Here is a 24,500-nt window from a genome sequence, read left to right on the forward strand (position 1 = left end):
TCTTCTCAGATCTAGAAAAAGTGATGCTGAAATTCATATGAAGACACAGTAGACCTCGAATAGCTAAAGCAATTTTGTACAACAAAAACAAAGCCAGAGGCATCACAATACCAGATTTCAGGACATACTACGGGGCAGTTGTAATCAAAACAGCATGGTACAGGTACAGAAACAGATGGATAGACCAATGGAACAGAATTGAAACACCAGAAATCAACCCAAACATCTACAGCCAACTTATATTTGATCAAGGATCTAAAACCATTTCCTGGAGCAAGGACAGTCCATTCAATAAATGGTGCTGGGAAAACTGGATTTCCACGTGCAGAAGCATGAAGTAAGACCCCTACCTTACACCTTACACAAAAATCCATTCAACATGGATTAAAGACCTAAATCTATGACCCGACACCATCAAGTTATTAGAGAACATTGGAGAAACCCTTCAAGATATTGGCACAGGCAAAGAGTTTCTGGAAAAGACCCCGGAGGCACAGACAGTCAAAGCCAAAATCAACTATTGGGATTGCATCAAATTGAGAAGTTTCTGTACTGCAAAAGAAACAGTCAGGAGAGTGAAGAGACAACCGACAGAATGGGAAAAATATTTGCAAACTATGCAACAGATAAAGGGTTAATAACCAGAATCTACAAAGAGATCAAGAAACTCCACAACAACAAAACAAACAACCCACTTAAGAGATGGGCCAAGGACCTCAATAGACAGTTTTCAAAAGAGGAAATCCAAATGGCCAACAGGCACATGAAAAAATGTTCAAGATCACTAGCAATCAGGGAGATGCAAATCAAAACCACAATGAGGTTTCACTTCACCCCGGTGAGAATGGCTCACATACAGAAAACTACCAACAGCAGATGCTGGCGAGGATGTGGGGAAAAAGGCACACTAACCCACTGTTGGTGGGAATGCAAACTGGTCAAGCCACAGGGAAGTCAGTCTGGAGATTGCTCAGAAACCTGAATAGAACCCTACCGTTAGACCCAGCCATCCCACTCCTTGGAATTTACCCAAAGGAATTTATATTGGCAAACAAAAAAAGCGGTCTGCACCCTAATGTTTATTGCAGCACAATTCACAATAGCCAAGACCTGGAGCCAACCTAAATGCCCGTCAACAGTAGACTGGATAAAGAAATTATGGGATGAGTACTCTTTAGAATACTATACCGTAATAAGAAACAATGAAATCCAGTCATTTGCAACAAAATGGAGGAATCTGGAACACATCATGCTCAGTGAAATAAGCCAGTCCCAAAGGGACAAATACCGTATGTTCTCCCTGATCGGTGACAACTGACTGAACACCAAAAAGGAAAACTATTGAAGTGAAATGGACACTATGAGAAACAGTGACTTGATCAGCATAGCCCTAACTGTTAATGAACAACTTAATACATTATCCCTCTTAGTATTTTTTTGTCTATTCTACTTAATATGACTGGTTTAATTCTGTAATTAATACACAGTTATTTTTAAGTGTTGAAATTTAACTGAAATGTGATCCCTGTTAAACATAAGAGTGGGAATAAGAGAGGGAAGAGATGTACAATTAGGGACATGCTCAAGCTGACTTGCCCCAAATGGTAGAGTTAGAAACATACCAGGGGACTCCAATTCAATCCCATCAAGGTGGCATGTACCAATGCCATCTCACTAGTCCAAGTGATCAATGTCATTTCACAATTGATCATAATGAAAGGACTAAGAGTCAAAGGGAGCACATAAACAAGTTTAGTACCTGCTAACTAACCGATAGAATAAATAAAGGGGAGAGTGATCCAACATGGAAGCGAGATACACAGCAGACTCATAGAATGGCAGATGTCCTAAACAGCACTCTGGGCTCAGAATCAGCCCTAAAGGCACTCGGATCTGGCTGAAAAGCCCATGAGAGTACTTCAGGCATGGAAAGCCAAGACACTCTGGCAAAAAAAAAAAAAAGATCTCTGTGAGTGAGATCCCAGTGGAAAGAACAGGTCTTCAAAGGAGGAGCTACCTTTCTCTGAAGGGAGGAGAGAACCTCCACTTTGACTATGACCTTGTCTAAACAAGATAAGAGTCGGAGAACTCAAAAGGCTTCCATAGCCTTGGAAACTCATGATTGGAGCATAGGGAGATTACTGATGCCATAAACAGGAGTGTCAATTTGTAAAGTCAACAACAGGAGTCACTGTGCACTTACTCCTCATGTAGGATCTCTGTCCTTAATGTGCTGTACATTGAGATTTAATGCTATAACGAGTACTCAAACAGTATATTTCACTTTGTGTTTCTATGGGGGTGCAAACTGTTGAAATCTTTACTTAATGTATACTAAACTGATCTTCTATAAAAAAAAAAGAAGAAAGAAATTATCAATTCCCAACTTGACTCTCACTGGGATTAAATATGACAATAGGTCTGATGTGATTTCATCATCATTTAAAAAAATCATCTATTATTTTTCATTTTATGTTTCTGTGTGGGAGCAAACTGTTGAAATCTTTACTTAATGTATGCTAAACTGATCTTCTGTATATAAAGAGAATCGAAAATGAATCTTGATGTGAATGGAAAGGGAGAGGGAGTAGGAAAGGGGAGGGTTGCGGGTGGGAAGGACGTTATGGGGGGGAAGCCATTGTAATCCATAAGCTGTACTTTGGAAATTTATATTCATTAAATAAAAGTTTAAAAAAAAGAAATTTTCCATCAGCTTGTTCACTCCCCAAATGGCCACAACAGCTCGAGCTGGACTGATCTGAAGCCAGGAGCCACGAGCTCCCTTCAGGTCTCCCACACGTGTACTGGGGCCCAAACACTGGGCTATAGGCCTCTACTGCTTTCCCAGACCATAGCAGAGAGCTGGATCAGAAGTGGAGCAGCCATGTCTCAAACTGGCACCCATATGGGATGCTGGCACTGCAGGCAATGGCTGTCCCCACTACATCACAGTGCCGATCCTAGAATACTTTTCAGCAGACATGTCTTAATCTCTATGCCAAACAGCTACCCCTAAACTTATTTGAAGTTTTAAAAATTCTATTTACTTTCACTTTTTAATTTGATTCATTTATTTTCATTGCACTGGGCTGGGAGAGCATTCTCACCTTATTTGATAGGCAGAGAGACAGAGATCTTCCAGCCACTGGTGTATTCCCCCAAATGCCTGCAACAGCCAGGTCTGGGCCACGCTGAAGCCGGGAGCCAAGAACTCAATCTATGTCTCCCATGTGAGTCATAGAAGACCCAAGTACTTGGGCCTCATCTGCTGCCTCCCAGAATGTGCATTCGTAGGAAGCTGGATTGGAAAGAGTAGCCCAGACTTGACCCAGGCGCTCTGATAGAGGATGCAGGCATCCCAAGAGATGACTTAAGCCATTGCACTAAACACACCTGTCCCTAAACTTACTTTTAAAAAAATTTTATTTGAAAGGCAGATTTCCACAGAGAGAGGGAGAGATCTACCATCTGCTCCTTTACTCTCCAAAAGACTGGAGTTCCAAACTCCATCCTAGTCTCCCACAATTGCACAGGAGCCCAAAGATGGAGCCCTTTGCTGCTGCTTTCCCAGGCACCATCAGCAGGGAGCTGGATCAGAAGTAGAGCAGCTGGGACTCCAACTGGCTCGCCCCAGGTACATCGAGGCCACTAATGGCTCAGACCAAGACAGCCACACAGGATGGGATCAGTGTGGGGTGGGAGCTTGGCTCCTCTCCTTGGCAGCACTGAGCACACTGAGAATTTTTGTCCCTGGTCTTGCTGCTGTGCAACAGAGGTAGGGCACCTTCGTGTACCTCTGACCCCCAGTGTCCCACACGGGGTATGACCAAGGGTTTATGTGCAGGAGGTGGGGGACATGGCTAACTCCAGGAGCCTTCCAGGTCCGACTCAGGCACCTCCTTGTCTCCATGTTCCTTGGCGCAGGTCCCTGAAGGCTTGATGCTCTTTGTGTTGCAGACGCTTGCAGGCTGACTCTCCCGTGAGCTCCCCGCTGCTGGGTCCAAGGTTCTCGACCCGGAATGCTCTCCCTTCTTCATTCCCCTGCTCCGTGTATTCCAACGTTTGAGGAACGACTAAACGGCACACTCTAACTAGACACCAGAGTCACCTCCTTCAGAGCCTCTGACTCTCCTGAAGGGGGCCCTCTCTCCTATGACCCCTGGACCGAGGTGGGCCGCTGAACACAGAAGCCAGGCCTCCCTCACCTCTGTGCCATCCCCGGCAGTGTTAGTGCCAAGCTGGCTCAGGCAACACCTAGAGAAAGCACCCCCTCCTGGGGAAGAGACTCACCCCTGGGGCAGACACAGCCTGCATGCGATTCCAGCCCTGACAACTGCTACCTCGGCCCAGTTCCTTTCTCACCATTAGCTTGTTGGTCAGTAAAATGGCCTGCTGAGTCCACAAATGAGGTTCAATGCCACCCAGCTGAGTCATCAGGGTAGGCATTATCCCTTCAACCTGAGAGAGAGAGAGCAGGGCAGGCTAGGCCCCTGAACATCTGGTACTTGGTGTCCAGGAACCTGAGCCAGGTGGGCGAGAACGAGGAGCTACAGAGGGAGTGCTCCTTCTCAGCTCCAGTTTAATGTCCCTCTGTCCCCCCACGCATAAGTCAACTAGAAACAGCCCAAAGCCTGAACGAAATATTGGTGGCTGGTGAATGCCAGAGAGAATCTGAGAAAGATTATGCGGATAAATCGAGATTATGATAAATCAGTTATGTTTTATTTGGGAGGTGCATCAGAACTGGGAAAGTAGAAGTGGAATATGGGAGGTATCACAAGGGGCTCCATCGCCCAGCTCGGCAACCTTGAGAGGCACAGCAGGTATGTCCAGCAGCTACCTCAGGTCTCCCCAGAGGCTGCACTGTTCTGGAGCTACCAGGCCTTGCAGAAATGTGTGGAAAGACAGGAAGAAGGCAGAACTGATCTGCCTGGCTCTCTGCTACTTTCCATTCCGTTTAGTCAAATTGCACCCATGGCTGTTAACGTCCCTGCAGTCCTACGTTGCTAGCAGTTACTCAGCAGGACTCTGCCTTCCATGCCCTGTGGTGGGGCCGCCATCCGTGTCTGAAATGGTGACAACACAAAAACTCTAGACGTGTGGCAGGTGAGTGCCAGAGAGAATCTGACGCTGTCCATATGACAGGTCCAACACAGGCCACTGCTGGGTTTCTCAGTTTCCAGAACAGGAAATAAAGCATAGTGATCCAAGATCTTTCCCAAAGGCACAGGACTAGGAAGTGCTACGCTCAGGGCTTCAACATGGTCTGGCTCTGGAAACTGAGTGATCAGGAAAAAGAAGTCAGGTTTTGTTCAGCAGGCGAAACAGTCGCTGAGGGCTTTCAAGCTGGGGAGTGACATGAGATGATGAACCTTTCAATGAGCTCCAGTCTCTGCTGTGCTCCACGTTCCATCTGTCTCACATTGGCAGAAGCAGGTGGCTCCAAAGAGGTGAGGGCATCGAAATCGTTGTGGAGGTTTTTGAGGGGACCCTGACTGAGTCCAGAGCTGCATTTGGACTTTAAAATAGCCTTATAATCTTCTCTGTCATCATGCAAGCCTACACCTACCAAGGACATGAGCTGGGCAGAGGTAGGCAGGATTTGCGTACAGAAGAGGATGTTGACCTAAAGGCCAGGAAGAAGAATATCATCCATCTGTTCGCCGTCAGCCTGCGGGTCTGAGATCCTGGCATCCGCTGAGGAATCCTTTGGTGTTGTCTGAGATGGTCAGACCTCATGAACTGTTGGCCGCTCTGCTCACATCTGTGTGGTCGGTATCTGGTGTGTATCCATGAGTGTCGTGTGAGCTCGTCAGATCGGAAGAAAGACCAGTTACAGCCTTCCCACAGGCATTTATAGAGCCTGTCACCTAGGGGGTGGCAAGAGAGATGAAATTAAGAACAGACCAGCGGGTGGGAAGGAAGGGGTCCAACTACATGAGGCAGAGAAGGGTGGGGAATCAGAAGGGAAGATACAGGAACGCAGTGAGGGGGCAACACAGCAGCAGTAACCTCCCCATCATCTTGGCGGTCATTAGGCACACAAGTCAGTGGGCCTACATCGCTTGGTGCCAGGCTTAAAAATGAAGGGCTAGGGCTGGGGCTACGAGGCCCAGCAGGTTAAACCAGTGCTTGCAATGCTGGTGCCGGCATCCCATATTTGGGCCCTGGTTCAAGTCCCAGCTGCTCCACCTCCTGTCTAGCTCTCTGCTAGTGCCCTTGGGAAGGCAGCAGGGGATGGCACAAGGACTCCCACATGGGAGACCCAGGTGGAGTTCTGGGCTCCTGGTTTCAGCCTGGCCCAGCCCCAGCTGTTATGGCCATTTGGGGAGTCAGCCAGTGGCTAAAAACCTCTCCCCCTCTCTTCATTCTCCCTGTCCAACAAATCTTAAATTAGATGTCTGTTTGTGGGCTAATCCCAAACCATTACAGAAACCTAAAGCCCAGACTCCTCCACCCCCGCCCCACTCCCACCCCCCACCACATTCACCTGTGTGCTTGTGGGACATCACTGGGATCCCGTTGGAGGCAGACACTGACAGCCCGCTAGGGGGCAGCCCTAGACTCCCACTGGAGGGCATGTTTACCTCTGGAATCCTGGGCTCTAAAGGCATCATCTGAGGCATCATCATGCCTGGCTGAGGGGGGAGCACCCCCTGGTCATAAATCATCTGGGGAGAAGGGAGAGTGGCCTGGGAGCTGTAGCTCATGCCATGCTCCTGCAGGGACATGCTAAACTGGGACCCCACTCCTCCTTCACCCAGCATGGGTGCCTCAGCAGGCAGCAAGGGGGCCCCCAACATGTCTGTGCCCTGAGTGAAGTGTTGAGTGCTGGGCAGGCCATAGCTACAAGGTTCATTCACTCCACTGCTTCCGGAAGATGGAAATATGTCCAACATGCGCATTGACCACTCTGTGTCCTTGGGGAGAGAGAGAGAGTGAGAATCCAGTGAAACCCATGCCACCTCGGCTTCCAGCTCCACATAGCGCTCCTCCCCAGTCTAGAGCCAACATCTCTGTGCTGGATCTTCCTCCCTGGAGACTGCTCTCTGGCTCCTGGCTGGGCAGAGGGAGAGAGAGAGAGAGAGAGAGAGAGGTCTTCCATCTGCTGGCTCAGCTCCCAGATGGCCTCAATGGGCAGATCTGCACCTATCCAAAGCCAGGAGCCAGAGCTTCTTCCAGGTCTCCCACAAGGGTGCAGGGGCCCAGAGACTTGGTCCATATTTTGCTACTTTTCCCAGACCCTTAGCAGGAAGATGGATCAGAAGTGGAGCAGCCAGGGTGTGACCAGTGCCCACGTAGGATGCTTGTGTTGCAGGCTGCAGCTTTACATTTTATGCCACAATACTAGATACTACAAGCTAGTTTGACAACAATAAATATTACCTAAAGAAAAATGGGAACTGAACTTATTATTTCACAAAAGGGCAAGAATTAGAAAACAATTTAAATACACACACAAACACACACACACACATGCACAAACACAAAATCTCAAGGCTTAGTCACAAGGGAAAAGTAGAAGCTACTTGGCAGGTGGAGAAGAAGCAACACTGTTGCACTCTGAAGTGTCAGGTGAAGGTTGTTACAGTGGCACTCATTGTTCCTGATCGAGGCTTCCTTTGGGAAGGTCTCTACCTTCACAAAGCAGTACCCCCAGCTGCTCTAGCCCTGCCCAATGTCCTCCTTCAGATTCCACAATCCAGGCCAAGAGTGATGCTGCCCATGGTGAAGAGAACCAGTCCATCCTGCAGATCACCTGCACCATGAAGATGCCCAGCCAATCTTGCTTGTCCTCAAAGGTTGCCATTCATCCATCCCCGCTTTCCTAACCTCACATCCGTCTTCACTTCCTTCCTGCTGTCCCTGTAGCCCTCAGACGGGATCAGACACCAAGGTGGCTGGCTTACAAACACGAATTCGGCAGAGCCTCAGTCTCTTAGGACAAGTCTGCTATGTTGTGCCTTTCATTGTGGTTCAGCACCTCTGATTCAAATAGAAAACAGGCAAAGAAAACAAAGAACAGAATGAAGGAAAAGCAGAAAACCCACAAGAGATACTATTGTGGAACAATACAACTGAGACCAAACAGATCAGTTGTACAATGAATGTAAGTGAGCTTAACCAACCTCTTAAAAGAAAATCAAATCAAATGAGAACCAATGTGAGCATCATGGGGCAGGTGTTTGGTCTAGCACTGCAGACACTGGTTAAGGTATCCGCGTCTCAGGGTGAGTGTTTGGCAAGAAAGTGAAGACTCCTCTTGGGGGCTGGTGCTGTGGTGTAGTGGGGAAAGTCCCTGCCTGCAGTGCCGGCATGCCAGATGGTGCCGGTTCGAGTCCCACTGCTCCATTTCTGATCCAGCTCTCTGCTGTGGCCTGGGAAAGTGGTAGATGTCCCAAATCCTTGGGCCTCTGCTCCTACGTGGGAGACCTGGAGGAAGCTCCTGCCTCCTGGCTTTGGATTGGCGCAGCTCCAGCCGTTGCGTCCATCTGGGGAATGAACCAGATGATGGAAGACCTCTCTCTCTCTTTGTCTCTACCTCTCTACAACTCTGTCTTTCAAATAAATGAAATAAATCTTTTAAAAAGAAAAAGAAAGAAAAAGACTCCCCTGGATGCTTCTATCCCATATGAGAGTGCCTGGGTTTCAGTTCTAACTCTGCTTCTGATCCCAGCTTCCTACATTTGCACCCTGGGGAAAAGCAGGTGATGGCTCAAGTACTTGGGTACTTGAGACAGATGCAGACACTTGGGTACAGAGAGACAGACACAGACAGAAAGAGACATTCCATCAGCTAGTTCAGTCAACAACTGTTGGCAACAGTCAGACCTGAGCCAGGCTGCAGCCAGGAGCAGGGAACTTAATCCTGGTCTCCCATCCATTGTTTCACTCTCCAGATGCCTGCAACAGCCAGAGCTGGGCCATGCTAAAACATGGAGCCAGGAACTCCATGGAACTCCAGGAACTCCATGATCTCTCTCCCATATGGGTGGCAGGGAACAAACACTGAAGCCATCATTTTCTGCCTCCCAGTATTCCTCCTAGCAGGAACACTACCTCAGAAGTTGAGTAGCTGGGATACAATCCAGCACTCCAATGCAAGCATCCCAAGAAGTAGCTTAATCCACTGCGTCACAATGCGCACTCTGGATTTCAAAACTTTTGCAGTAAAATGAACTTTTTTTTTTAAAAAAAGGCTTGATTTATTTATTTGAAAGGCAGAGTTTCAGAGAGGCAGAGAGAGAGAGAGAGAGGTCTTCCACCTGCTGGGTCACTCCCCAAATGGTCACAACAGCGCTATCTGGGCCAATCCGAACCCAGGAGCCAGAAGCTGATTCTGGGTCTCTCATGTGGGTGTAGGGGACCAAGAATTTGGGCCATCTTCCACTGCTTTCCCAGGCCATAGCAGAGAGCTGCATGAGAAGTGGAGCAGCTGGGACTCCAACCAGCGCCCATATGGAATGCCAGCACTGCAGGCAGCTTTACCTGCTGCACTACAGCGCTGGCCCCAAAATGAACTTATCTTTTAATTCCATTTTCTAAAACCTTGTTGAAGTTCCTTGTACTTTGGAAGTAAATGGATTGAACTCGTGAATTAAAAGCAGTGCTTGAAAGAAAGGATTAAACAACAACTCAAATATATTCTAACTACAAGAGACTTACTTTAGATACAGACACAAATTGTTTGAAAGCAAATGGGTGAAAAAAACGATATTCCAACGAAAGCATAAAGAAAAAAGTAGGGCTTGCTATACTAACTTCAGACAAAACAGACTTGAAATCAGAAAAGTAGGCTGGCCCCGTGGCTCCATAGTCTAATCCTCTGCCTGTGGTGCTGGCACACTGGGTTCTAGTCCCTGTTAGGGTGCTGGATTATGTCCTGGTTGCCCCTCTTGCAGGCCAGCACTCTGCTGTGGCCCAGGAGTGCAGTGGAGGATGGCCCAAGTGCTTGGGCCCTGCACCCGTATGGGAGACCAGGAGAAGCACCTGGCTCCTGGCTTCAGATCATCACAGTGTGCCACCTGCAGCATCCACTGCGGGGTGAACCAATGGCAAAGGAAGACCTGTCTCTCTGTCGCTCTCTCTCGCTGTCCACTCTGCCTGTCGAAGAAGAAGAAGAAGAAGGAGAAGAAGGAGAAGAAGGAGAAGAAGGAGAAGGAGAAGAGGAAGAAGAGGAAGAAGAGGAAGAAGAGGAGGAGGAAGAAGAAGAAGAGGAAGAAGAAAAAAGAAAGAAATCAGAAAAAGTATACAGAAGACAAAAAAGGAGATCAAAATAAGTGAAATAATGTTTCAGAACAGAAAAAGACAAAATAAATAGAATTTACTTCCTTAATATTAGAGCATCAAAATACATGAAGCAAAAACTAGCCAAATGGAAGTGAGATATCATTCTACAATAATCACTAGAGACTTCATTAGTTCACTCTTAGTAATGATAGGACAAGCAGGCAGGAGGTAAGTAAAGAAACAGAGGACCTCAACAGCACAATAAACCCACTAGGCATATAACATACACAGATCACTCCACGCAAAAACAGCAGACCTCCTCAAGGCTACTCTCAATAGACTTTTTTTTAAGATTTATTTTATTTACTTGAAAGGCAGAGTTGCAAAAAGAGAGAGAAATACAAAGCCAGAGAGATCTTCCATCTGCTGGTTCACTCCCCAAATGGCTACAACAGCCATGGCTGAGCCAGGATGAAGCCAGGAGCCAGGAGCTTCTTCCAGGTCTCCTCCGTGGGTGCAGGAGTCCAAGAACTTGGGTCATCCTCCAACTAGACTCGGTACCCACAGGAGAGGCCGGTGCTGTGGGCAGCAGCTTATCTCACTACGCCGGCCCCCTCAAGAGGCTTTTTGAGAATAGATATGGGGCTGGCATTGTGGCACAGAGAGCTAAGCCCCAGCTCACAACACCTGCATCCCATCTAGAGCGCTGGTTAGAGTCCAGGCTGTTACACTTCTGATCTAGCTCCCTGTTGATGCTCCTGGGAAGGCAGTGGGTGATGGCCCAAGGACTTGGGCTCCTTCCACCCACATGGGATCCAGGATGGAGTTTCTGGCTTCTGGTTTTGGCTTGGCCAATCCTGGCTGTTGTGGCTATTTGGAGAGTGGTAGATCTCTCTTTCTCTGTCTCTTCCCCTCTCTGTTGCTTTGCCTTTTAAATAAATAAGTACACCTTTTAGAAATAAATAAAAATGGAGATGATACAAAGTATATTGTCTGACCACAATGGGATGAAGTCACAAATCAATAACAACAACAACAACAAAAACCTGGAAAACTGAAAAATGTATGGAAATTAAGCAACACACTCTTAAACAACCAGTGGATCAAACAAAAAATCATGGCAAAATTTTTTTAATACAGGGAAACATTTCTTGAATGATCAACAACTGGGTGTTTCCACAGTTACGCTAAAGAAACATTCTGTTACCAACATCTCCTGGGAGAAATATAATGGGTAAATCAGCTCAGTTATTTCTTCTTCCATTTTGATTTTTAATTCTCTTGTCTGATATTTGTTATCCAGTAGAAGGCAAATATTGTTGAAAATAAAGATTTTTGGGCTGGCGCTATGGTGTAGTGGGTAAAGCCACTGGCTGCAGTGCCAGCATCCCATATGGATGCCGGTTTGAGTCCGGGATGTTCCACTTCAGATCCAGCTCTCTGCTATGGCCTAGGAAAGCAGTGGGAGATGGCCCAAGTGCTTGGGCCCCTGTACCTGCATGGGAAACCCAGAAGAAGCTCCTGGCTCCTGGCTTTCTTTGCTTTGGCTCAGCTCCAGCCATTGCAGTTATTTGGGAGTGAATGGAGGATCTCTCTCTCTCTCTCTCTCTCTCTCTGCCTCTCTGTAACTGCCTTTCAAATAAATACATAAATAAATCTTAAAAAAAGAAAGGTTTTTCTATAAGAAAGACATAGATGCTTGCCTAACTCCTAGAAATGTTGTCAGTTCTGCTAGTACTAGGTTACTGGTGACCTCAAGCAGTAGATATAAAATAGATTTCATATTTGCTGAAATCTCAAGTAGGAAGCTGGGAAAATACAAGTCTGCTAGAAAATGATGTAAAGGAAGCTGCAACTCACCAAGAAGCATGAACAGAAATAACCAACACTGTTTGGATACGAGGAAGCAACTTAGCCAGGATGTATACTTGTGTCCTAGGAGATGAGGTAAGCTGGGCTATTCTGAGTTAAAATTCTGGTGTTTAATCCTGCTTTGCTACACAAGAAATTGAAAACATACTGTTTGGGGCAGGCACTTGGTACAGCAGTTCAGATGCTGCTTAAGGCACCTACATCCCATATCAGAGTGCCTCTGTTTCAGTGCCAGCCCTGCTCCCAACTCCAGCTTTCTGCTAATATGCACCCTGTTGATGGCTTACGTACTCGGGTCCCTGCCACCCATGTCAGAGACCTGGACTGGGTTCCAGGCTCCTGCCTTCAGCATGGCCCAGCCGCAGCTATTGTAAGCATTTGGGGCACCAACCAGTAAATGGAAATCAATCAATCAGTCTCTATCTCTTTCTCTTTCATGCTTTTCGAATAAATAAAAAATAAATATTTTTAAAGAAAAGAAGATATCAAAACTTATGAGCTGTAGTAAAACCAGTGCTAAGGGAGAAATTCATAGCTGTTAGTCTCAAATAAACAAAGTTTACACTTGAAGGATTTAGAAAAAGAAGAGCAAATTAAACTCCAAGTTAGCAAGAGGAAAGAAATAATAAAGATTACATGAGACAAACAAAACGAGAACAGAAAAAGTAGGGAAACATCAGTGAAACCAAACAGTTCATCTAACAGATTCTAACACCGGCGCGTCTTCAGCCAGTGACTGGGAGGACTGCCTGGTTTACGACAGTCTTTCCACGCATGTCCATTGTCATTCCCAGATCCAGAGCAGGGTGCCACACTGCTCCCTGTCTCCTCCAATCCACGAGAGCTTCTCTGTGCTGCCCTGGGTGCTTGTGAAGAGGACTACTCAGGTGTTTGCTAGAATGTTCTCCACTTGCCTGTGTCATGGACACGTGGAGGCTATGGATGTGGAGGAAGAATCCGCAGAGGCAGAGAGTCCTAGCGGGAGGGCATCACATGAACATGACTCGTGGAACAACCTCACAGCAACTCTGAATTTGTCTTTGTCTTGACCGTTTCCCCCTCATAGTGGGAATGAGGCAACTCATTGCACTGCTAACAACTCTGGGAGAACTTGGAGCACAGCAAATGTTTTCCCTGGACCTGTTGAGGATGCATAGCTCCAGGATGCCCAAGCAAGATAAGGAAGCAGAACATATGAGATGAATACGCTTCTGGGTGGGGCACAGGCAAACACTGCCATGGTGCCCGGGAGAGCAGGAGCCCAGAGAAAGGCAGCATCAGAAAAGTCCCCAGGTGACGGAGACGGAGAATGGCTGCTACACCTGTGCCTGTGTTGTTGATCAGCGGCAACACCGTATTCCATTCCAGTGGAGGATGGTCCAGGTCCTTGGGTCCCTGCATCCACGTGGGAAACCAGGAGAAAGCTCCTGGCTTCTGATCGGCGCAGCTCTGGCTGTTGGCGGCCAACTGGGGAGTGAACCAGTGGATGGAAGACCCCCCCCCCCGCCTCTCCTTCTTTCTCTGTGTAACTCTGACTTTCACATAAATAAATCTTAAAAATATTATCAGTCTTGTTCTGTGGCAGAGATACATGAAGCCATCCTTGGACACACAGTGGCAGCACTCCTTCAGAGCTTATTAGGTTCAAATTCTCCCTGCCCAGCCCACACCCCTGAGGCACAAAATCCAAGGTGGGACCTAGGGGTCTTGACATTAATAAGCTCTCCAGGTGACACTGACAAACACTGAAGCAAATGCAGAGATGCACTATTTTAGAGCAGTCATTTTTTTAAAAGATTTATTCATTTATTTGCAAGTCAGAGAGAGAGAGAGAGAGATTTTCCATCTGCTGGTTCACTCTCCCAGATGGCTGAAATGGCCAGGGCTGGGCCAAGCCAAACACAGGAGCTTCTTCCAGGTCTCCTACATGGGTGGCAGGAGCCCAAACAACTTGGGCCATCTTTTGCTGTTTTTTTCCAGGCTATTAGCACAGAGCTGCATCATAAGTGGAGAAGTCAGGACACCATTCAGCACCCCTATGGGATGTTGGTCCCGAAGGTGGCGACTTTACCTGCTACACCACGATGCAGGCTCCTAGAGCAATTAGTTTAAGTCTGGGATAGACTTACCCTCTCACTTTGAGCATTATGAAGAACACATAGACAAGAATACATGGGTTTAAATCCTTTGAAGATTGATTTTGCTTGACAACTGTGAATTTCACTTTCTCCTCCTCGTTGAATTTTACATTTTTGGAGCTCAGGATAAACAATACTTATGCAGTATCTGAAGATTGCATTAGCCAAAACCCTACAGTCAGTGATCGATTTAAGTAACAGAATTATCATTTCAGAATAACACAATCATTATTAATAATTGGAATCTGGCAGAAAACTCTGACTTGATCCAGGTCTTGTAGTGCAGTAACTTGACAGGTTCACAAAATTTTTGGTTTTGTCTGAAATTTACAAGTACAACATGAGGTTATTAAAAGTATGTTTCAATTGAATTGCACACCTGTGTTTCCACTTAGAATAATTTGATCTTCTGTATCTGAAGGTAATTGAAAATGAAACTCAGTGAAGGGTGGGATGGGAGAGAGTGTCGGAAAGGGCAGCGCAGTTGGAGGGAAGGAGGTTGCGGGGAGAAGCCACAACAATACAAAAGTTGCACTTTGTAAAATCACATTTATTAAATAAAAAAGAATGTTTAAAAATAAGTCTAAATAATAAAATTATATAACTCAGGTAATTTTAAAGAAATTAGGTATTTCACTTTAAAAACTTGTTGCAGGTCAGTTTATTGAGAAAACTGTATGCTGTATGTTAATCCTATTCACTTGATGACCTTGCATGATGTGAACTGGGACTCCAAAGGTCACAGCTGAGAAGTTTCTAAAATCACTTCCCCGTATTTGTTCAGGAACACAAAAATCAAATATCAAGAAATGTTCAGGAAATTCAGAAAATTGCCTCTTCTTATTTTTTCAAAAAGTGGTGATCAACGATCAGGAAGGAAACAGCTTGGAGAAAGGATGAAAATGATACATGTGCTAAACAAAATACAAATTTTGAAAATTTCCAATAAAACAATCTTTGGACCAAAACTATGTCGATACTTTTCCTTCCATTCTGGCCAACTTCAGCCCGAGGCTTCTGAGCTGCAGACATGTTGCATTCCAGCCTTTTCCATCTTCAGCTCTTCACGGTTAAACGTAATGCACTCTTTCGCTTCTGTGGCCTCATCTAAAACTTGATTTTCTTTGGTGGAGGGCTTCGCACTGACGCCGGCTCCAGGGCGCAAAGTCCGCGTCGCTGTCTGCCTTGGTTCTGGGGCGTGGCGGCGTGGAGAAGGCCCAGTGGAGCTGACAGCTTGGTTAACCGCCAGTGGCGCTTTGTCTTGGGCACTTTGCCGCCAAGCATGGGCTGCTGTCCCACGATTAACAAATGGCTTCTTTCGCTGAAACGTGGCTGAGCCAGTGTTCAAGACATGGGCCCCGTTTTCCATGAAGCATCTTTGAAGTAGCCTGGTCCTGGGCCGCGGACGAGGGGCTATGCCGGGCGCAGTACTGAGGGCCCCACGGTGCCCCGAGGCGGTCCCGCAGGCCAGGGTCGTTGGGTTGGAGGCACCAGCCAGCCTTAGGCGACAACGTTTACAAATCCAGCGCCAGGCCCACAGGGAGCCAGCAGCGCTGCTCTTTGTCCCTCCCCCTCCAACCGCGATTCCTTTAAGTTAGCCATTTTATTTCAACAAAACCCAGAGCCTTGCTTGAATTAGCGTGACATGGCTGTCTGTCTATTCCTTATGGTGGTAAAATCCGGAAATCAGCCATTTTTCACACTCCTCTCTAAGCAGTCTTTCAGAGGTTTTCTTTGCTTATTAACTTTGATTTAATTTTAATGTACGTGATGAACTTTTCAGTACTTTCTAAATCCCAGTTAAAAGTCGTACTGAGGCTAGCATTCTGGCGTAGGGATGCTGGCACCATATGGGGGCAGGTGAGAGTCCTGGCTGCTTCACCAGGCTCCTGGCTTGGGCCTGGCTCAGTGCTGGCGGTTGTGGACACTTGGGGAGTGAGCCAGTGCTTGCAAGATCACCACTCTCTATCCCTCTCTAACTCTGATTTTCAAATAAATGAATATTTTTTAAAAATAGGTTCCTAGTACTGAAGAGTTTTTTTTTTTTTTTTTTGAAACCCTTCATATGCATGTGCCATTTGGTGAAGCAGGTTAAGCCACTGCTTGGTATAGATGCCAATTCTAGTCCCAGCTGTCCACTTCCCATCCAGCTCCCTGCTAACACACCTGGGAAAGCAGCAGAGGATGGCCCAAGTGCTTGGGCCCCTGTACCCATGTGGGAGACCCGGAAGAAGCTCTAGGCTCCTGGCTCCAGATCAGCACAGTGCCTGTTTTGGCGGCAACTTGGGGAGTGAACCAGCAAATGAAAGACCTTTCTCTTCGTCTCTCCTTCTCTCTATATAACTCTTGCAAATGAATAAAGCTTTGAAAACAATACATTTTTCCTTCCTTTCTTATAGACTTAGTTATTTATTTGAAAGTCAGAGTTACAGAGAGAGAGAGATCTTCCAATGCTGGTTCCCTCCTCAAATTGCCGCAGTGGCCAAGATGGGTCAGGCCGAAGAGAGAATCTTCTTCCAGGTCTCCCACGCGGGTGCAGGGGCCCAAGCACGTGGGCCATCTTCCACTGCTTTCCCCAGGCCCTTAGTAGGGAACTGGAGTGGAAGTAGAGTAACTGGGACCTGAACCCACGGGTATACGGAATGCAGGTGTCCGAGGCGGCAGCTGTACACACTGCACCCCAGTGCCGCCTCGGCATTGCATTTCTTAGAGTGACCTGACCGAACCCACAGGATCTGACGCACAAAGTAATTTTGGTTAAGTCTGCCACGGTCAAGGTGGTGAGATCCACTGTCACTGAAGGGTTGATTGGTTTCAGAGGCTGTGGCCTTGAGCGTGGTTAATTAAGGATCAGATCATAGTAACAGAAAACGCTTGAGGTCAGCTCTGGGCTCTCCGACTTCCTGGTAAACCCTGTTTGCCAATCTTCGGTTCCCGCAGTGCGTGATGACTGCCACAACAAAACCCACTCCTGGGGCTGCAATGGGAGATTCACGGTGGGCGGTGGGGGAGGGGCCGGAGCTCAAGGCCAGAGATCAAGCCCAGGTAGATCGGCTTTGGCAAGTGACTTAATCACCAAGCTAGAGTCAGGGGGAAATTAGCAGAAACGAGGCGGGAGCACAGGGCTCCGCCCCTGGGAGGCGTAGCCGGGGCCAGGAGCCAATCTGGAGCAGGTGTGCACACGGCCCGCCCCGCTAGTGCTATAAAAGGAGGGCCGCACCTCCTGCTGCTGACAGGGTCAGTTCTGGCTGCCTCGGTGGGTGGTCCGCTCCTGCTTCTCCAGCCTGCCCTGCTGTGTTTCTGCCACAGAGCGCACTGTTTGCTCCAGGGGCTCTTTCTGCGTCCACTATGGTGAGTCTGCGTCCACACTCGCCAGCCCAGGGTTCTAGCGTCACGGTGGGGAGGGGACTGGAAACGCTGCGGCTGGCATGTGGGGGGCCCAGCAGTGCAACGCTGCCTACAAAGTTGGGGGTCCTGCAGGGCGCTCGATTCGCGTCAGGCTCTCGGGCCATCCTTTCTGGGCACTTGCACGTACCGGTCCCGCCGAGGGCACACCTTCCTCCAGGCGAAGGCGGGCCAGCTGAGGGCAGTGGGGCTGGCGTCCCCTGGCTGCGGGGCCGGGGCCTGGCTGCTCGGCAGGAGTCCCCAGGCCACGCCTCGGCCCTGGGCTTCAGTGCGCTCTGCTGTGGACGGTGGAAGGACACTTCCAAGCCAGCTGCCTGCCGTGACTATTCCGTGAGGCCTGGCGGCGTGGGAGGCTGCTGGGTTAAGACACCCTTACTCAGGAGGCGCGGCAGTGACTGGGGAGGCAGCGACGGGAAAGCCTTTTGTTGTGGTTCCTCGGCTTTTTCTCTATTTTCCTCTTCTTTTCCTTCTTTCCTGGCTCCCTTTCTTCTTTCCATTTGAAAGACAGGTACAGAGAGAGAGGGCGGGACAAAGACCTTCCGTCTGCTGGTTCACTCCCCAGATGGCCCTGTTGGCTCCATCCAGGGCTCCCACATGGGTGCAGGGGCCCAAGGACTTGGGTCACCTTCCGCTGCCTTTGTGAGCTCATGCACAGGGAGCTGGAGCGCTGCTGGCATTAGAGTGATGGCCCCCGCCTCGCTTCTAATTTTATTATTTCTTTCTGCTACCTTTGGGTTTAGTTTGCTGTTTTGCTAGTTCCTGAAATTGTAGTGAGGTTGTTGATGTAGGAGTTTTCTGGCTTTTATTTTCTTTATAGCTAGACATTTCCCTCTGGTGCAGCTTTTGTTGTATTCCATAATATTCGGCATGACGGGTTGTGGTTTCATTCACCGCTTAAGTTTTTTCCAAATCCTGTGATTTCATCTTGCATTCATTACTTTGCATAAGAGGGTGCTCTTTGTTTTTTTTTTATTAAATAAAACTCTGTATTAAGAGTTTTATTTTAATTGGCTTATAGATAAGAGTGTCCGTAAATTTAAGCTGCTAAAATTAATCAAAGATACGTTTTAATTCGTGTGACCTGAATCTCTGTATCATGTTTTAAACTTGCTGGTAGGAAGAAATTAAAAACATTTTATGTGTGTGTGCTTAAGTTGACTGGTTCAACAAACTACACCATGTTAGATATTTAAGAGGCGTTTCCAAATACATGATTCTTAAAATTTAGAGACGGCATTGGACCTTCTGGGAAATGTTTTCTTAAGTTGTTATCTAATGGCTGAAACTGTTTGCTAAGTTTTCATGTGATATTGCTATTGTCAGCAAGCGATCTAGGACTTGCTCCCTCATTTCTCTATTCTAAGCCCCACTTGTTCTTTCATTTCTCTATTCTCTTCAAGATAGGAAACTAATTTTATTATGAAGGAATCTGTAGGATGCACAATTTAATCTTTAGACCTTATAAAAGAGATGGCTAACATTTTTCTGTAATAGCATAGCCAAAATAAGAGCTTAAATGATCATTTCCTAGCCAGATTGATTTCGCCAGCAGCGAAGTAAACAGTAAGTAGATAAAAACCTCCCTTTTAGACCAGAGGGAAAAAAGTTTTAAAGTGAGAATACAATTTTCCTCATGGGCATCGTCTACCTTAGGAAAACTACTACAGGACATGCCTGTGACTATGGACTTGTAGTTTAGGCCACCGAAGATTAGAGATGGGCCTTGGGCACTCCCTTGACTTGCATCCTCTGGTCTGCTTTAACAAAACCCAGGAGGACAAGAAAGCCAGGCATCAGAAGCAATGGGTGGCAGGCCTATTAATGGCTGTTCTGTACAGTGATCTGCCCTCAAGGAGACCCACCAGGCCAGTCCACTGCAGTGGCTTTCAATGGGGTAAGCCTGGACTGCAGCAGAAGTCAGCTTGTGAAGGGCCCTGGCAGCTCTGCCAAGAGTTGGATCACTGAAATGGACCTGCCCTGGAGTCGAAGGATGCCCAGGTCAGAGCCACAGATCTTATTGGCTCTAAGCTGAAAAGCCCTTCACTCAGCCCAGCTTCCAAAGTGACCACCGCAGCTGAGGGGACGGCCAAGTAGGGTCAGCAACATTGCAGGCAGAACTGTAGATTTCCTGTTGGAGATGCCACCTGCCTTTACCTGGCCAGCTCTCCTCCCAGGCCAGCTAAGTAATGAGAGTCAACAGAGTGCCTTCCCCTAGGAGGTTCACACCTCCCTTAGGATGTCCCCATGTGGAGAGATTGATAGGTCTGGGCCTCTTAACTTCCAAGGCCTAAAGCCCACCAGATTAACTCTCAAGCCCCTTCTGTCAGGTTCTAGTTGCCTCTCAATCAGAAAACTTAATTGTAGCCTAGACAGCACCTTTCTTAGCTCCTCTAATAATGAGTCTGTCCTTTGTTCTAGACCCTGTCTAGCGCACTTGGGCCTCATTTCTTTGTAATCATAACCTCTACTCTACCACCAATGGCTCTACTCCCAACCTGTGTGTACTGATGCTCCTCTTCCCCAGTTAATGCTGTGTAATTGTTCAAAACCTCTCTACATTCAAGCCCCTCTACCTACAAAAGATGAGTGACTTTTCTTCCAGTCTTGGCTGGAATCAGCTTTCCGGTCTGTTGGGTATTCCCCAAAAAACCTTTCCCTTGAAAAAAAAAAAGAGAGGGAGGTGCCTTTCTCTGAATGGAGGAGAGAACTTCCACTTTGACTATGAGCTTGTCTAAATATGATCAGAGTCGGTGAACTCGGAAGGCTTCCATAGACTTGGCAACTCATGACGGGAGCCTAGGGTGGTTACTCTCGCCATAAACTAGAGTGTCAATTTGTTGGATCAACAACAGGAGTCACTGTGTGCTTCCTCCTCATGTGGGATCTCTGTCCTTAATGTGCTATACATTGTGATTTCATGCTATAACTAGTAGTCAAACAGTATGTTTCACTTTGTGTTTCTGTGTGGGTGCACACTGTTGAAATCTTTACTTAATATATACTAAATTGATTTTCTGTATATAAAGAGAATTGAAAATGAATCTTGATGTGAATGGAAGGGGAGGGGGAGAGGGAGCAGGAAAGGGGAGGGCTGCAGGTGGGAGAGAAGTTATGGGTGGGGGGAAGCCATTGTAATCCATTTTCTGTAGTTTGGAAATTTATGTTCATTAAATAAATGAGAGTGCTGTTTGGGCTGCTGAAACAAAGTCCCATAAACTAGCTGGCTTATAAGTGACAGAAATTTATTCCTCCACAGTTTTGGAGGGTGGGACATCCAAGTTCAAGGTGCCAGCAGATTCGCTGGCTGGTGAGGGCTTGCTGGCTGTCTTGTGGACAGCCATCTTCTCACTGTACCTTCCTGTGGGGGAAGTAAAGAACTCTGGTCTCTGCCTCCCTGAAGGCACTCACTTCTTTCATGAGAGCTCTCCTCTCGTGGCCTAATCTCTTCCCAAAGACCCAACACACTGGGGATCAGGGTTCAGCCTAGGAATCTGGGGGAGACATAGTTCAGTCCCTGCTAGGTTCTCAGGAAGCTCAAGCTGCTGGGTGCCAGAGAGGTGGTTAACAGTCTTCCACCTGGGCCAACTCACTTCACCTCCGTGGACCTCTGGATTCTTACATGAGATTAAGTTGTCTTCTGGAGTCATGATAGGAAAGAAAAGAAATGAGGTAAAAATCTTAGAAAGTGCATCCACTTCATTGAATCCCAGGAAGATGTCTGGGGCGGCGGGCCATCTTTGGAAGAGTCCCTGGAGTGAGATCTTGGCAGGGCATAGTGGAGCATTCCTCTAGACTCCTAGCTGCACTGGTAGATAGAAATAGCTTAGGAAGAGCTTGCATTTTGAGGACAGGCAGAGTGCTGTGGGACCCCTGCATCCCACAGCACCATGCCTGGGTTGGAGTCCTGGCTCCACTTCCATTCCCAGCTCCTGCTCACGCACACCCTAGGAGGCAGCAGCGATGACTCCAGTGCTCGAGTCCCTGCCACACAGATGGGAGGCCTAGCTTGAGTTCCAGGTTCCTGATTTTCACCTGACCCGGTCTCTGCTCTTGTGAGCATCTGGGGAGGAAATCAGCAGATGAAAAATGTGCTCTCTGAGTCTCTGTCCCTGTCTCTCTGTCTTTTAAATAAAACATGAGGAAACAATTTTAAAAGAATGTGTGCTTTAGAAATGTTACTCCCTGTGTGGAGGGTGCACTGGTTGGAGTCCATTCTAGTGTGAGACCAGTTGAGGCGATTGCAGGCTTCAAGGCGAGGGCTGGGGAAGAGCTGGACTAGGATGAGATCAGAGGGAGGGAGACAGCTGTGAGGAATTTGAGTGGGGCTGGACTCTTGACCTTCTAATTTTTTTTTGTGCAGGATCCTACAGCTGAATATCTATTTCAGTTACTAGACAACAACAGAGAGAGGTACACCCCTCCCACACTTGAGGAAATCGAGGAGTATTTGCAGGACCTCTGTGAGCCACATAAGGAAGAGGCAGAAACACCGGCAGTGCCTCTGCCTGCCTGTGGTGAGGGAAGCCAACAAGAGTCAGCCCAGAGCCTGGCGATGCCGACCTTGACCCCCACAGTGCCTTCTGAGCGTCCGAACATCCCCGGGACCGTCCTCATCCAGAACTCCACACAACCCTCTGTTACGGACCTTGATAGGCCTCTTGAGGACCAAAGTAAGACTCTTTTCACAGACCAGGAAGTAACCTTTGATCAGACCAAACCCACAGCAGACTCCCAGATGACAGGTGTCACTGACATTCCGAAGATGACACCGACTGATGGTCAGAAGTCAGCTGGCACTGCCGGCAAGCTGACAGTGTCCAGTGAAGACGGCCAGTTGAAGACCCTCGGCATGATCCAGATGACATGGGATGATCAGATCAATACCGCCAGTGAGAACCAGACTCTGCCTGGAGCTCAGATGACAACTCTTACAGAGCGGCATGGGAGGACTCCCAGTGGTGACCAGATCCTCGATGGGGCCCAGAAGAGCAACACCACTGGTGGCCAGAGATTCTATAGGGGTCAGATCAGCAACTCTACTGGTGACCAGACCCTCTATGGTGGTCAGATGAGTGCCCCAACTTGTGACCAGGCCCTCTATGGAGGCCAGGTGAACTCGCCAACTGCTGACCAAACCTTGTATGGGGGCCAGATGAATGCCCCAAGTGGTGACCTTCAGACCCTCTATGGGGGCCAGATGCACACCCCAGCTAGTGACCAGAACCTGTATGTGCGTCAGATGAACTCACCAACTGGTGACCAGACCCTCTATGGGGACCAGGTGAACTCTCCAATTGGTGACCAGACCTTATATGGGGGCCAGATGAATGCCCCAAGTGGTGACCATCAGACCCTCTATGGGGGCCAGATGAACACCCCAGCTAGTGACCAGACCTTGTATGTGGGCCAGATGAACTCACCAGCTGGTGACCAGACCCTCTATGGGGGCCAGGTGAACTTGCCAATTGGTGACCAGAGACTCTATGGGGGTCAGATGAACTTGACAACTGCCGACCAGACCTTGTATGGGAGCCAGATGAATGCCCCAAGTGGTGACCATCAGACCCTCTATGGGGGCCAGATGAACACCCCAGCTAGTGACCAGACCCTGTATGTGGGCCAGATGAACTCACCAGCTGGTGACCAGACCCTCTATGGGGGCCAGGTGAACTCACCAATTGGTGACCAGACCCTCTATGGGGGTCAGATGAACTTGACAACTGCTGACCAGACCTTGTATGGGAGCCAGATGAATGTCCCAAGTGGTGACCATCAGACCCTCTATGGGGGCCAGATGAACACCCCAGCTAGTGACCAGAACCTGTATGTGCGTCAGATGAACTCACCAACTGGTGACCAGACCCTCTATCAGGGCCAGTTGAACGCCACTACTAATGACCAGACCCTATTTGTGGGCCAGATGCACTCACCAAATGATGACCAGACCCTCTGTGAGGGTCAGATGAACTTGCCAACTGCTAACCAGACCTTGTATGGGGGCCAGATGAACACCCCAGCTATTGACCAGACCCTGTATGTAGGCCAGATGAACTCACCAACTGGTGACCAGACCCTGTATGTGGGCCAGATGAACACCCCAGCTAGTGACCAGACCCAGTATGTGGCCCAGATGAATTCTCCAACTGGTGACAAGACCCTATATGTGGGCCAGATTAACTTGCCAAGTGGTGACCAGACTCTCTATGGGGGCCAGATGATGCCCTTCACTGGTAACTGCTCCCTCTCTGGGGGCCAGATGATGACCAATAGTAGCCAAGTCTATGGGACTCAAATGATGCCCCATCAGTCCTTCTCATTGCCACACCCAGGATTTGTATATGCTTCAAGTTTCCTTTTGATCCAAGGACAACCTCCAGAGTACTTTTCAAGTTCTTCTTTGGTTCAAGGACAACTCTTAGAAAAGCAGAATTGGAACCTACAGACCCAGCGCTATCAGCCTCCGAAGAATCCTGAGCTTTTGAAGCCTTATGTCTGTACATATCCTGACTGTGGGAAATCTTATTCAAAGTCTTCCTACCTCCAGATCCATAAGCGTAAACACACAGGTGAGTGAGGACCCAGACATAGGGGTAAGGGGTTTTGGGCCTTTTAAATTTATTTATTTATTTAGAAAGAGTTACAGAGAGATGGGGAAAGACTGCTATCTTCCATCTATTGGTTCACTCCGCTAGAAGGCTGCCACGACCAAGGCTGGGCCAGGCCAAAGCCAGGAGCTTCATCCAAGTCTCCCACATGGGTGCAGGGGCCACTGCCTTTTCTAGATCATTAGCAAGAGGCTGGTTCGCAGTTGGAGCAGCTAGGACGCAATCCGGTACCCATATGGGATGCTAGTGT

At 48.0% G+C, this 24,500-nt stretch overlaps 1 protein-coding gene and 1 long non-coding RNA gene across 5 annotated transcripts in view; both read left to right on the forward strand.

Annotated features, from left to right (window-relative positions):
- Positions 1–24,500, forward strand: part of LOC149125735 (uncharacterized) — a 34,511-nt gene that overhangs the window by 6,583 nt on the left and 3,428 nt on the right. The window contains exon 3 of one of the 4 annotated variants that reach the window (XR_016237381.1): positions 3,925–4,096. The exons of 2 other annotated variants lie outside the window; for them this stretch is intronic. This is a non-coding gene — a long non-coding RNA (uncharacterized LOC149125735). Of the gene's footprint in view, positions 1–3,924; positions 4,097–24,500 lie in introns of those variants that run through there. One more of the 4 variants, XR_016237379.1, reaches the window with a different exon arrangement.
- Positions 17,473–24,219, forward strand: LOC149125736 (uncharacterized). Its single transcript, XM_089336773.1, has 2 exons — positions 17,473–17,591; positions 22,006–24,219. Exons 1-2 carry the CDS (start codon positions 17,589–17,591, stop codon positions 24,217–24,219), a joined length of 2,217 nt encoding a protein of 738 aa, XP_089192899.1. The 5' UTR covers positions 17,473–17,588.

Source organism: Oryctolagus cuniculus, chromosome 7, assembly GCF_051225735.1.
Source record: "Oryctolagus cuniculus isolate XC-2025 breed Fujian yellow rabbit chromosome 7, ASM5122573v1, whole genome shotgun sequence".
Classification (NCBI taxonomy): domain Eukaryota; kingdom Metazoa; phylum Chordata; class Mammalia; order Lagomorpha; family Leporidae; genus Oryctolagus; species Oryctolagus cuniculus.